General features: G+C 44.5%; 1 protein-coding gene across 1 annotated transcript in view; it reads right to left on the bottom strand.

Moving 5' to 3' along the window:
- The window catches only part of LOC142774824 (phosphoglucomutase-1-like), a 36,490-nt gene that overhangs the window by 4,824 nt on the left and 17,873 nt on the right, over positions 1–13,793 (bottom strand). Inside the window, exons 3-6 of the mRNA XM_075875933.1 lie at positions 10,750–10,937; positions 8,374–8,652; positions 7,078–7,364; positions 3,447–3,750 (exon numbers count right to left, since the gene is read on the bottom strand). Of these exons, the coding sequence (XP_075732048.1) occupies positions 3,447–3,750; positions 7,078–7,364; positions 8,374–8,652; positions 10,750–10,937 (1,058 nt within the window). The remainder of the gene's footprint in view (positions 1–3,446; positions 3,751–7,077; positions 7,365–8,373; positions 8,653–10,749; positions 10,938–13,793) is intronic.

The raw sequence follows: 13,793 nt of genomic DNA, 5'->3' as shown, positions 1-13,793 counted from the left end.
GCAGTGCCGGTTACAATGCGGTCTTTTTTTACTCCCATTCGACTTCCCATAAAACCATGTATATGCATACCGCTTACTGTGCAGTCCCCCAAGTTGTAATACCGGTTAAAATGAGGTTGCCAGAAAATCTTTGACAAACACGGTAGCAAGTGCACTTCTGAAAGGAGGCGCGTGAGATGCGCAGCTGAGGAGCGAGTGACGAGATTATTGCGAAGGAGGAGGAGGGGACGCGGAGCGAACGAACAAAGGGGGAAGGAAAGAACAAAAAAAAAAAAGACCCGCCACACTGCGTGGGCGGTCATTTAAAGGAGGTGCTTGTGGTTACCTTGGTGACAAGCCTTTGCACTGGCGCCGACGGTGCTACATTGCATGCGTCGCTAGTGTGGCTTCAGCCACAAGCGGCCTAACAGGGCACGTGTGATCCCGTCCTTATCAACTGAGCTTAACAGTTTCTTGTGAGGAAGAGGAGTCGTTATCGAGCTTGCGACAGATATCGCGTTTGTCCATAAATTTAAATCCTTTTACAGATTTATGACGCGAGCTTTCGCTTTTGCTGCCCGTGCGCGATCTTTTACTGTGCGGGTGCTGACACCCCTTGTGAAGTTGTTTGCGCCTCGTGGTGCATGTGTCTCGCACAGAAGCCGCATTCAGAAGTCGCAAGTATTGCGCTGTAGATGGCGTTGTGTTCGCGAGCGTAGCTCACTGCTATCATCATGATGATTGTTTCAGCGGAAGCGCCGGCGGTGACCCCTGGCGGCAGAGAGAGTTTAGCGAGTATCTGTTGGCGTGGGCCGCAGTGGTGGGCCCACGAGGTGAGTCAGGCGTTAACGATAAAACCTTGTTTGTCATGTTGTTAAGTGTTGTTTAATATTGTGTAAGGATGTCTTAGTGTGTTGATCACGATTGATGTTATAAAAATTTGGCAGACGGTGTTAAATAAACGTGTGTGTTGTTTTGGGTTTGTTCCAACCGTGTCTGCTGTGTCCATTCACTCCAAGAACGTGGCGCTCGCTCGCCAGTTTGAGACCCCACAGTACATAAGCTTGGCAGGTTTTTGTTGTCCTTGGTCTCTCGGCCACCAATGGAAACTTCGTATCACGCACGCTATTCTTGGTTCATTGCTTGAGTGCGACCTTTTCGACGCCCCTCCACCCTACCTTCATGTCACGCCTACCTTCATGTCATGGACAAACATCCCGCACAACATACCGAAAGGCAGCCTAGGCCTAATCAAACTTGCAGTTTGGTATAAAATCAACGAAACTTTTTGCAGTGGCTGCGCTTGAAGGGATACATATTGTTATAAAAAAACGAGAGTGGCATGCGAAGCACTCGAATGGTAGTTCACATTAGGATTTGAATGTCCAAATCGGGTGCACGCACGTAAAATATAACGATCGGTGTCTTCCAGCGCCCGAAATTTTTTTTTGGATGTGATTCGACGTAGTTTCTGTGTGATTTGCATAATAGAGGTGGTCTGAGAACTACTAGTCTGCAAATTTTCAGGATGTTGCTTGTTGTTGAGCCCCCCCCCCTGAGAGTTTCGTTGGCAACATGGGTTTTTGAACGTCAAATTTCAGTAACAATCGGAAATTCAATTGGTGGTTAGCACCATGCATTGCATGCTTCTGTTATCGGAGACGTGAGGCTGCATGCATGTTCAGCACGTTTTGTGAAAGTGCGGCCCTTGAAAATGTTCTGGTTATAGTGTGGATATTCGCGACTTACGATCTGTACTACTCATACCTTTGCAACAACAATCACTGAAACCATAAAACATAAGAAAAAGTGCAGCATGCAGGCACCATGGTGTATTCCTTTCAGAAAACTGAAGTGTTTTGTTGCGCAGCCAAAGTGAATGTTAGAGGCTACGTGGAGAAAAAGTATGCAGCTGAGATTTGCTCTGAAAGTAGACTCTAAGAGAGACGACTGTACCATGTTTACTTTCAGGTGACATGATTACGAAAATAAAGATCTGCAGTGCCACATAATTTTCGCAAGACGCCTGAACCATTTAACAGCAGTTTGGCTATTCGGATCTGCCATGTAGCAGCACAACAACTCAGAGTCCATAGAGACTGGATGGCCTTTCAAATAGGCCAATGTAACACAGGTATAAAATCCCGGCTATGCTCCCAGTCAGCATGCGCAGCATAAAGAGCAGTGCTCCTTGGTTATAGCAAGAAAAAACAATGAACATTTCAAGTTTCTAACAAAATTCACTGGGTGCGCTAAATGCTAGACTGAACAAAAGGTCAGCTAACATTGCCGTTTCAGCCTTTCGCATATTGTACATATTGGACATTTTTAAGAAGAACATGAAATAAGGACTCGAACAATGTACTTATACCAATCTCCTGAATGACTGAAATTGGTATTCTGGTTCTGAAATATACAGTCTCTCTACACTGCAACAGATGGAAACCGCACGACGTGCCTCGCGAAAACAGCGCTAGAGACCAGTTGCACCGGCCCAGCACACCAGAACAATGCACTAATACAAATAGGTGAGAAAATAATGCTAGTACCATTCAGCAAAGCCACAAAACTTCAGTAGCAAAGTCCCAAAGTGAATGATGATGAGCAGGTGAAACTCTGGAGGTGAACCTGGTAAACCATGAATCCTCCGTACATTTTGCCCACTCGATTTTACTACAACGCTCCCCCTAGCGTACGTCGCCGCACTAAATAGAACGATTGCCTTTCACCAATGACACGCGCCATATGTGACATCATTCCTATTTTGTAACATCTCGCATCTTTCATCATCAACTACAAGTACCACCGTCTAGTTAATAACAGCTTGCATCTCTTCATCATCAGCTACAAGTACCGCCATCTAGTGAATACTGCAAGAACTAAACGAGAGGTGGCTACATACAGGGGACGGCACCGCCATCTAGTGAACAGTGTAAGAATTAAAGGAGAGGCGGCTACATAAAGGGGATGCACAGCCCACGCCTTAAGGAGCTTCGCCCCTAAAAATACTGGACCCCCACAGTCACGTGCGGGCCAGGCCACTCCCAAAAGGTTCGTCGACTGCATTTTTGAGGCCCTGCTTCAAAGAAAGATTACTTGTGTAATGAAGAGAAACAGTTTCTTGAGCAGGGAGTGTCACTAGAGTGAACGCTTCGACAAGTGGTCACGTCCTCGTCAAGGCAGAAACAGCTTTTTTTCTCGTAGAAGCCTAGAACACTCGTCAAAACATTATCTCCAGTGAGTTGCCATCATGAAGACTGTGCATTCATTAAAAATGGTATCATGTATCACGTGTATTTGTTGAAAATGCTATCATGTCAATACCATGTACTCATTGTGCAGCACCTCTTGTTCGAAAATCATCTCAATCTTTCACCTTCTCATGAACATTCCGCCTTGTATGAATTGCGTAACAAAGCGTTCTAAGGTTTCCGAGTGCTTCGTTGTCAAGACGCTTGCGTACATACCTGATGGGCCGAAATGGAGCCGTCGATGGGGTCGGTGTACTTAAAGTTGTCGTACTTGTCGACGGTGTAGGTGTGTCCGTCGCACAGGAAGCGGCGCCCCTTGAAGTCCGGGTTGTTCATGCGGTTCTCGATGTGCTGCACCATCTGGTGGGCGGCATCAGTCTCGCAGTTTTCGTAGTCATAGCGCGTGAAGAAGTTGCGCCCATAGCGTGCCCAGTGGTCCTCGCACATCTCTTGAACACCCCTGCCGCTGTATGCCAGTATTGACAGCCAAGCCAGGCCTGCCCAAATACCGTCTTTCTCCCTGGAAGTACACGCGACTGTCTTCAAACAAATGCGGCCGTGCAGCGTCATGTTTGTAGCACACTGCACCCTTTGAAACAGCGGTGTACTGTGCTATAAATGTGTGTCGCGTTAACGGACCAGGTGAGGGTATATATACAGTTCCGCATCAATTCCCCATTCTTCTCACAGAAGCAATGCAGAGTGCTTCACATGAAGGTCACATCACCTCGCATTTCCAGTATAGTGCACTCACAAGCTGGGTCACACTGAACGGACACTAAATCGTAACAATGAATAAGTTAACACTGATAAACTATACCTTAAAAACTATTTTGCCATTATTTTAACCATCATAGGGTCATTATTGTCAGAGAAAATCAACGTCAATGTGCAACGCTTAATCTCTGGCAGCATCAGAGACGAAGATTCTAGGTAGGAGCAAAAACAAGACTGCATGCATCATTTTAGAAGCGTATCATATTGAGAAACTTGATAACAAGTGCATACAAAACACCCCATCTCCTGCCGTCTTTGATGCAGCCGCCTGGTCTTGGATCTAAAAGAAAAATCATAGATCACGTGTTTATTCCAATTATGCCTTGGCTGGGTTTTTGCATTGTTGGTGCTGTGCCTTCTAACCCACCCCATTGATAAACCTTCTAACCCACTTTTCTTTTTTTTTTTCTGTGCTCCACTCAGGCATATAAAATGCGTTTCATTCTACCATTAAAAATGAGTTGCAAGTCGGTTCTTGTGTGTCCGTGTTGTCTCGTGTATTCGCGCTGCTACTCCCTAGCCCTACAGTGAGCCAGCTTGCCCAAGAAAAAGTTTTCATCAGTGTCCGAGAGGACTAGACCCTAGGGTCAGGTGACTACAGAGGGCAAGGAAGGAACGATGCTGCTGACAGTAGCTCTAGCCTCCTGGAGGTGTGGTAACAACAGTTTGATCTCTTCGTACTTGGGAAATACTAATGAACTGCTTCGAGAACTTAATTCAGTACACCGCTTCCTAGACTGTGCCTTTCGTCTTCTAGTGTACCATTATCATTGAGTATCTGTGCTACCAGTAGTGGAGGGAGGAAATAACTAGGAGGGAGGGAGCATTCTGCGATTTCGCTAGCCTTGGCAAACCAACCTCATCCAGCAATGTTTCTCCGGAGCAGTGCCTAATTTTATAGGCTAAAATTAGGCTCTTGCAGTGCCCACAGTAGTTGCATCTCAAGAGAGCCAACCAATGGTAGAGCTGGCTTTTTTTTTCTTTTCTTTTAGGGGCGAAGCTCCTTAAGGCGTGAGTCTGTCCATCCCTTGTATGTATGTATGTAGTAGTACTTAGCCACCGATGGCACATACCCGCTCTAGAGTGGGTATGTGCCACAGGGAATGTGAAATGGGAGATGGCGACACTTGGAGTGTTCACTAGATGGACGCACGAACAGACAGACAGGCAGATGGATGGACGGACTTACGAACAGACGCATAGATGGATACGCGGACGATGGAAGCAGGGACGGACAGAAGCAGGACAGAAGCACGGAAGGGCTGACTGACTCTTCGCCCCACTCATCATTCACTCCATGGATATGCTACGATTTTTTTTAACAGGGCCTATTTCTTCCTTAAGTTTTCTGTGACCAGACTTCAATATTGTAGCTCGACGCTCCTCCCAAATTCTTTTTCTTTCTCCGACAATGGCACCAGTAAAAGCAGGGAAGCGGTCGATAGAATTGGACTTGCGAGAGATGATTTCAAGGTAACTATACAATATAGGAATGTAACACTGACAAGAGAAGGAAAACTTCAAGTACTCCTTTCCCTTTGCCAGACGAAATGTTTATGAGAACTAACAAACAATAGTGCCAAGGAAAGTATAGGGGATGTTATATCTAGTAATTACAATACAAATGTGAATACATATATATAACGCACTGAAAACTGTGTACTACTTGATCAGTGTGCGGCCACGAATGCGCAGTTTACTTCTCTAAGGAAAATATATTCATAACATAACACTAAAATGTACACTGAACAATTGAAATGTCTCTCCCATTCACATTTTCTGTTATCTCGCCTCGTAATGTTGTGCTGATTTTGAAGTGACATATCACACTTTCACATTCGTGCTTCGCATATCATTGATTCCCACTGTATGCGAGATCTGCCAATCTTTTTTCTAAACACACTCTATCGAGAGCAGTGCGAGACACAACGCTCACTTTTTAGAGTACCCTGAACTATAAATCATCCAACATTGCTTCTAAACAACATACTTTTATCTAACCACACGAGTTTACATTCGTATATAGGTATTCGTATAGCACACAATGCTCTAAATTGCCAAACACTTTTCACGCGCTAGCCTGATAGCGTTATAGAGCTCGTACTGCAGACATTATGGCGTTGGCATCACTGGTTGTGAGCAAAAATTAGCGTTGTCCATGACGAATTATTATGACTGAAATCAGCTGCAAGCTTCCGTACTACTTGAAAAGTAACACGAATGTGCAAAAGCCTCGTCACTGTAGCCACTGTCAAGTTGTTGCCAAGTGTAGAAAAACAGCATATGTATTTGAACTTTTGCAAATATACACAAACTCTGCGAGTCTCATAAATCTGGTCCTGTAAATCTTTTTCATCTGCATTCCGCACCAATGGAGTTCATGCAGTGCTGAATAGTGAGATGATCGCAAGAAGAATGATCGAAATCGGTACACGGTAAGGATGTTGTTAGCCTTTAAACTTCAAAACCCCAGCAAAACGGGGTAAAAAAAAATGTCCCCTTTCACTCTCCCACTGACGTCAAAGGTGACTTCTAATCGCCACACGCCTCTCATAGAGACGTACTAGACGACTTGCTTCGTGGTGGCCATTCTACAGTGCTTCTAGCATCATTTTGCAATCATTTTCATACTTTCATATTTAAAGAAACATTCTTTTGTATGTGAGGAAGTACAAAAAGTGCTTTTATAATTTTTAGTTCACAATAGTGTGGCCTATTTAAGACCGCATAAATACTACATGCAATTTGTCTCTTCGTACCAAGGAAAACGCACAGCCTTTGTCGTCAGACTCGTCACTGCCACGTGATAAAGCGCCACTTTTGATCCCAAAAATAGCCCCTGTGTGTCACTCTAGTCCAATAACAATGCGGTTTCTCTATAGAAATAATTACAGCTCTGTTTTTGGCCCTGCCACTCGTTCACTGATATCGGTGCATTCCATAGCTCGAGAAGAAGCGATGAAAACAACACACTTAATTTGTGTCGCAGGGCCCCTTTAACGGGGATAGCAGTAAATATTTCAGTCACAATCATGTAAGGTCAATATCTTCGACGGCGCCATCTGCTTACCGGACGTGGTCGGAGCCAGTGCCGAAGCTCTCCTCTCCGCACAGCGACAGGCGTCCAGCGTCCATGAGGTTTCCAAAGAACTTCCATCCAGTAGGAGTCTCGTAAATGGGCAGTCCCTTGGCTGTGGCCACACGGTCTACAGCGCCCGCAGTGGGCATGCTGCGTGCCAGTCCCCGAATGCCCGTCGCTTGGAAGTACGGGATGACATGCATGTTGTCCGCAATCACGGCGAGCGAGTCGGAGGGGGTCACAAAAAAGGCATGGGCGCCGAGGATCATGTTGCGGTCCTGCGGCGAACACAATGCATGACGACGTCTGAGACCCATCACGCTGTTCAATTAAAGCACTGCACAGAGTCATTCAGCCTTCATTTGTGTCGCCGCCAGGATGTGTGGTTGCACAATATTTTATGTAGCAGTTCTTTTAAGAGCCTAGACACTTCCTTCACTAAACTCTTCTCTCTTGCTGCTAAGTCTTTGTGCCAATCTATCTTTTGCCATCACAGAGGCAACAGCTCTCCACTCAATGCACTGTTAAATTGTACGTCTTACGTAGCCTTCATTTTTTTTTACTACTCTTCTCTCTTGCTGCTAAGTCTTTGTGCCAATCTATCTTTTGCCATCACAGAGGCAACAGCCCTCCACTCAATGCACTGTTAAATTGTACGTCTTACGTAGCCTTCATCACACGATTGCCTTACAGTCCACTCTGAATAGCCAGCCTCTGAATTGCCAGCCTCTGAATTGCCAACCCATTCCCTTCTCCTCTCATCAAACTCCCTTCTCTCTAACCTGGTAATGCGAGCTTTTTAGCATGACCACACCGATGAATCCGACAGCACAGGGTCTGTATAACAACTTCACTATAGATTTACCATGCAACTTTTCATAGCAGCAAGCTGTGAAAGGTAACCCAAAGGGGTGAAAGCTTCTTAAATGAAGGAAGGTTTATCCTGCACAGAGACTTGAATACGCAACCAGTGCCTTTCTATGACTGTCCGCTCTACCAGGCGAACAAACCTGGTTTGTTGTTGAGTAAGTGAATCGCCAAAGAGGGCGATTGTCGCAACTTCAATCAAACTTTCTTTCTGCGAACCGTGTACACATGGGTTTCTTTAGTAGCTTGGCTCTTCAATCACGTGAATGAAAATTTAAGGTCTTTTTGTACCTCGCCACATTTTTCAGACTTTCACGGAAGTGATCCATAAGAAATAATGGCTTTAGTGATTCTATGTGCACATGACAAGGGTATTAAGGAGGGTGAGCTATGACGATACAGTGAAGGAAGTTTAAATACCCCATCACCATCGAAGCAGGCAGCAAAGTCGTACGGCCCATTCTTCATCTCGTCCACAGTTTCCTTTCCGTATGTCAGGTTCGGGTCCGGGTGTTTGCCACCAAAGTCGATGCTGGGCTCGCTGTTGCGGATGTCCTCGATGGGCACACCCAGCAGCTCGGAGAAGATGCGGCGGCAGTATGGCCCCGTTACACCATGCATGGCATTGATGAGCACGCGAAAAGGGGGACGTCCGTCGTGACCCTTGATGAGGTTTCGAATTGCGTCGAAGTCAAATATCTGCACAGCCAGAGAGGTATGGTACTGCAATGTGCTTGGCGGTGACGCTAAAGCAGATTGAAAATTTGGTAATACTGTGGTCAACAAGAACGAAGTTGTTGCAGCAGGAGCTACACAAAAGAAAACAGTGCTACCCTGCCCCTGCGAGTGAATACTAATGTACATTAGTTTTAGAATGCAGACATCAAGGATAATGACATTTTTTTTATGAAGTGCTCCAGCTTCCCTTTTAAAAATGTTTTGAAGTGTTGCTAAAATTGTAACAATGCTAGCATTGATTATGTTACGTTAGCACATTTACGATTGAATTACATTATTATCAGGCAAAGCTACAAATCACAGTAAAATGTCACAAACATTTCATTGTCAAGGGCCATTTAAGGGCACATAATACGAAGAAAGGATAAGCGAAAACCACATAACACGAAGGTACAAACAATGCCCAGCCCACAGCTTCACATGAAACAAAAAGTTAAGACTATGCTAAATAGTACTCGCATTATTTCCTTGCCTATTTCAATTGATAGTGCTTTGCTGGGGTAAGCTGCTGAGACCAGACTGCTCTACAGCATTTTTTTTTTGTAAAGCACCCCATGCAATGATTATGAATTGAAACATTCCTGTAGAACGAAAGCTGTCAGAATTGGCATCCATATTTCAGTCATTATAGAAATCAGTGTAGATATGTTTTGAAACCTGATATGAAATGCCCTTCAGAAATGACCCTCACAGAAGATGTGGGAAAGGCATTCTTTCAAGTGCTCTCCCTCTCTCTTCCCCCTTCCATCATCCTCACTGTCCAGACCCTTATTGGACCATTTGGCAACTGCAGTCCGCTAGACAAGGCCAGGTTAAGAATTTTGCTTTAATATAGTGAAATATCATCGGAATGTCATAAACTGTTATCCCAAGCTGAAGTTTCTTTGAACAATCACAGAGAAAGAGATTGCTATAAAAAAAAGGACAAGCTGCTGTCCTTATATGGCGAAGCTCCCTGCTTCCCTCTTCTTGATTGAAACACACCAGATCTCCGCCCAAACATGTCCAGCCTCTACCTCACTACTCCTCTTCTTCGTCTATGTCGGCGCCATGCACAATTTCCAACAATCGAATCATGATTACTGCCTTGAATTACCCGAGTTCAAAAGCGAAAATTTGTAACATTTATAGCTGGATTCTTCAAGAGATTAGATAATGACGCTTCCCAACCCCCTACAATGTTACAGCAGGTTGTGCGCGCTGTGAGAATCAACGTTACGCAAAGCAGACGACAAAGAGCCGACTCGTGCAACGTTGAGCCCAGTAAAGGAGATTGACGCGTTTGCGTATTAGCACATTAGACGGGAGTGTGGATCGCTAAAATGTTATGGAAGCTTCTGCACTGAATTATAAAATTACGAGTTTTAGAAACGTTACACAGTAAAAGACTATACAGCCGCAGTACAATTTCATCAATTATAGGTGAAAAGGCAATGACATTGACTGCACGATAATGTGTTGCTCGTATGATACGTTGGCCAAGCAGTGATGAAAACAAATTCAGCCCATTCCTAGCATTAAAAACCGTCGGAGAGCAAAGCTGAAAGCGTGAAGTGTATACGATCAGCCATCGTTACCACGGCTGTAATTTGGGCTTGCTGGTACATGCCGTTGACGAAAAAATATCGTTGAATAAACAAGGACACGAGAAGAGTGCCTTTGTGTGCCTGTGTTAAGTGTCCTATTCTCATGTCCCTATTCATTCAGCACTATTTTTTTATTGACCATCATCTTGAGCACATTCATTTTTTTGTTAATGGTTGTGCATGTCACAAGACCCTCTGGTCTTGTGACATGCGTGATGTGAGACTACCCTCATGCAGATTAGTGCTATTTTTTCATTGACCATCATCATAAGAATACTCATTTTTTTCAGTTATTAATTTTCCCCCTCTGGTCTCATGACATGCGTGATGTGCGACTACCATCATCCAGATTTGTATAAACCAGAATTCACCCATCTAAGAATTTTATGTCCAAGTCTCAGTGCATATTACGAGCATGTGCGCATTCATATATGGTAAGTACGTGCACATGCATAGTAGCCTGGTTGGATACCTGCTGCACGAGTTCAACGTAGTCGTTGACCGCATCAATGACCTCAACGGTGAAAGGTCGGCCCTCTATGTCAAAGGTCTGGGTGCCCAGCTTGCCCAGATCCGGAACCACGTCGGGGCAGTGTTTGTACTCCCGAATGCACGTACTCATTTTGTGGATGGGCTCCGTCACAGACTCCGGAGCTGGACCTGCGAGACGTCATGATCCAGGCTTCGTCAAGATTAGAAAGTTTCACATGGCGAATCGGAGACAGACATTTGATAATGTACATCGACAAACTATTCCGCAGATTACAGGATACTAGAGAGGCAGAAAGTTTTCCTATAGCAGTAAGCTACGATTTCAGAAAGCTGAAAACATCACTTTTACCATGCAAAGAATTCTGGTTAAGCAACAAAATGTGGGAAAAAAAAAAATGTGGGTGGCAACTCGAAAATCCCACACCAAACATGTGACATAAATTCGATAGCATTTACTAGTTACCAATCAGTAATCATAGTTCCTAATCAGTAAAAAATAAGTATGCAGGCCACTGAGGGCATCATAAACTTGGCATGGTAAGTTTCAAAAAAACACTGCAGAGCCATGTCACCAAAATACGAAAAGTATGCTTCGCGATCCATGATGAAACCTCGACTTTAATTTACTGCTCTCTTAAAGCCCATAAGATGTTGAAATTAACTATATCACTGTTTTTAGAGTGTAATTTATAAGTATAAAGTGACCCATTGTTCCCCTTTAGTGTCCCGTCAAAGGAGTACTGACACTGTTATGAATTTAAGATAGCTTGTGAGACTGATTTGTGTAGGCACACACAAAAATCATCCCCAAAGCATTGATGAGTAGAGCCTTGAACATAATTAACAATCATTTTAAAGCATGTATCACGCAACTTCATGCAAAACTGCGCAACTCGCAATATCGACACCATCTTGGTTTGAACCTAACTGTGGATGAAGAAAGATGAAGAGGGGGCATCATGTGACGCAGTCAACATTTGTGTTTGTGACTGAATGCTCCTCGAAGACAGCAGTGCGTCAGCCCGCCATGCAACTTCACACAAGAAATGGCATTTGCCATTAAAAGAGCAATGACATCAAATTTCAAGATTGAGATGTGCCCATCATTCGATCGCTTGGTATGCATAGGTCTTCTTGGCCAAATTTGAATCACATCCGTCGCATAGAAGCTATTTTAATTCGACGTCACACAGCGTAGAAAAGCTAAGGAGAAAAAACGAAAATAGACTGACTGCCCTGCAACATCGACACTAGTGCTACGTGTTCGGTGTGATACATTCCACAAATACCATCCTGAGTGACGATGCCCTTATAGCAACGACGTGTACGATCCGAGTGTTCTTATCGTGGCACCGACTGGCGCCGAAGTGCAGAAACGCACTTGCTCGTCCACGGCCGGGCCAGGGCCGGGCTAGCACTTGCAGGTGCAGTCTAGCTCGGCCGTGGCTCGTCCCGTCTGATTTTCATCGCACCGGTTCGAATGATTTCGTGAAATTATGAAAATAAAAACCACCTTTAAAAGAATGGCGAAAGAAAAGAGCATGATTGAACGTGTGCTTGTCGGTCAGCATGGCGGGGAATCGTTGCGAGTTGCAGGTGAGTTGCAGTCGTCTAGTTCGAAGTACGAAAAAAGCACAATGAGGGTGTCTTTTCATATCACGTATGTGTTACACATCAACACAACCACAAGCTATCAAAAGTGGAAGAGCGTGTAGTCAGATATCATCGCTAACAACTAACATGCAGGTATCATTGAATTTTAGTTCATGTGTAGACTTTGTGTCCACGTGAAAGTGGTAATACCGCATTAACCGCGAGAGGCTGGATAGGTGGCCCCACCTGGATAGGGGCCATCTCGAGGCGCAAAAAAGAACCTGACAAGCAGGAAACGTATTCTATTTTTCTGATGATGCTCATTCGCGATAGCTATATTGCATTGACCCCTCTACATATACCTGAATGCTTTGCACGCCAAAACACACGAATATATCTGAGACACACGAGCGAACATGGCTGAAGCGTGCATCCTCGGGCACCTCTGCAGTGCTGCTTGGAACGGCGTCCATTTCGTAATCACTGTTCTGCAAAAGGTCAATCAAAGCAAAAATAATTCGCGACGTCACGAATCGCGGGGATTCCAAGCTCCAGACTATCGTATTGAACCTGAGTTGACACTTTGTACAGCGACGACAGCAATGCAGGTGACAAGGCATGACTGAATGTGTCCGCCTAGCAGACGAAGTGTTCGCGGAGCAGCTGAGCCTGATGTCACTCTTTGCTGTGGAGAAGTGGCCAGCTGTGGCGTGATCTGGAGGTGACCACGAGGTAGCGCTACTGCTGGTGCTTTCAGCGCTAAAAATGGCGGGAATGCCGATCGTTTTCAAATAGTGCTAGATCACAGTAATATAAATCAATAAAAGCGATAGTTATTCATGCCTCAGTTGCGTTTTATGTCGCGGATCGCTGCTACGGGGTCTATAGCTACTCGCTGGGGAAAAATCTTGGCATGAGTAAATTTGATGTCAGTGCTCCTTCAAGATTCGGTGCTTGGTAGTTTTTTATTCAATGTTCACTTGTTCAGCGCAGTTTGGCTAACTCGTGGAGGAGCTTCAGAGCAGAAGTTAAAGCAGTACTAAAACCTTCCGCACAGTTTCTACATTAACTTATGCTGAACATCTGCATACAGGAATTCTGCTATAAAAATTGCAGTCCTGCCATTATTTTTTGTCTTGTTAATTATTTCAGACACTTGATCAGTTGCACGTATGAAACCATTACAAACTAAATTTAGCACTGATATATATATATATCACGAATCTCAATTATAGGCACCTTTTTTATATGACTTTACTTGTTACACACTTTTTACTTAAACTGGAAGCTGGTAGATAAAGCGGAAGAGCACTGTGCAAGGAACCAGAGTGTCAATCGGCGCTCAGAGCACGAAAAACTCTCAGCAGTCCTTCTGCATTCAAATCAACTCGAAGGTGGATACATTTGCTTTTTCTTTTATGTTCATGCATT

This window comes from Rhipicephalus microplus, chromosome 10 (genome assembly GCF_043290135.1).
Source record: "Rhipicephalus microplus isolate Deutch F79 chromosome 10, USDA_Rmic, whole genome shotgun sequence".
In the NCBI taxonomy this organism is placed as follows: Eukaryota; Metazoa; Arthropoda; class Arachnida; order Ixodida; family Ixodidae; genus Rhipicephalus; species Rhipicephalus microplus.
The sequence above is the reverse complement of the archived record's forward strand: the minus strand, read 5'-3'. Positions and strand labels throughout refer to the sequence as shown.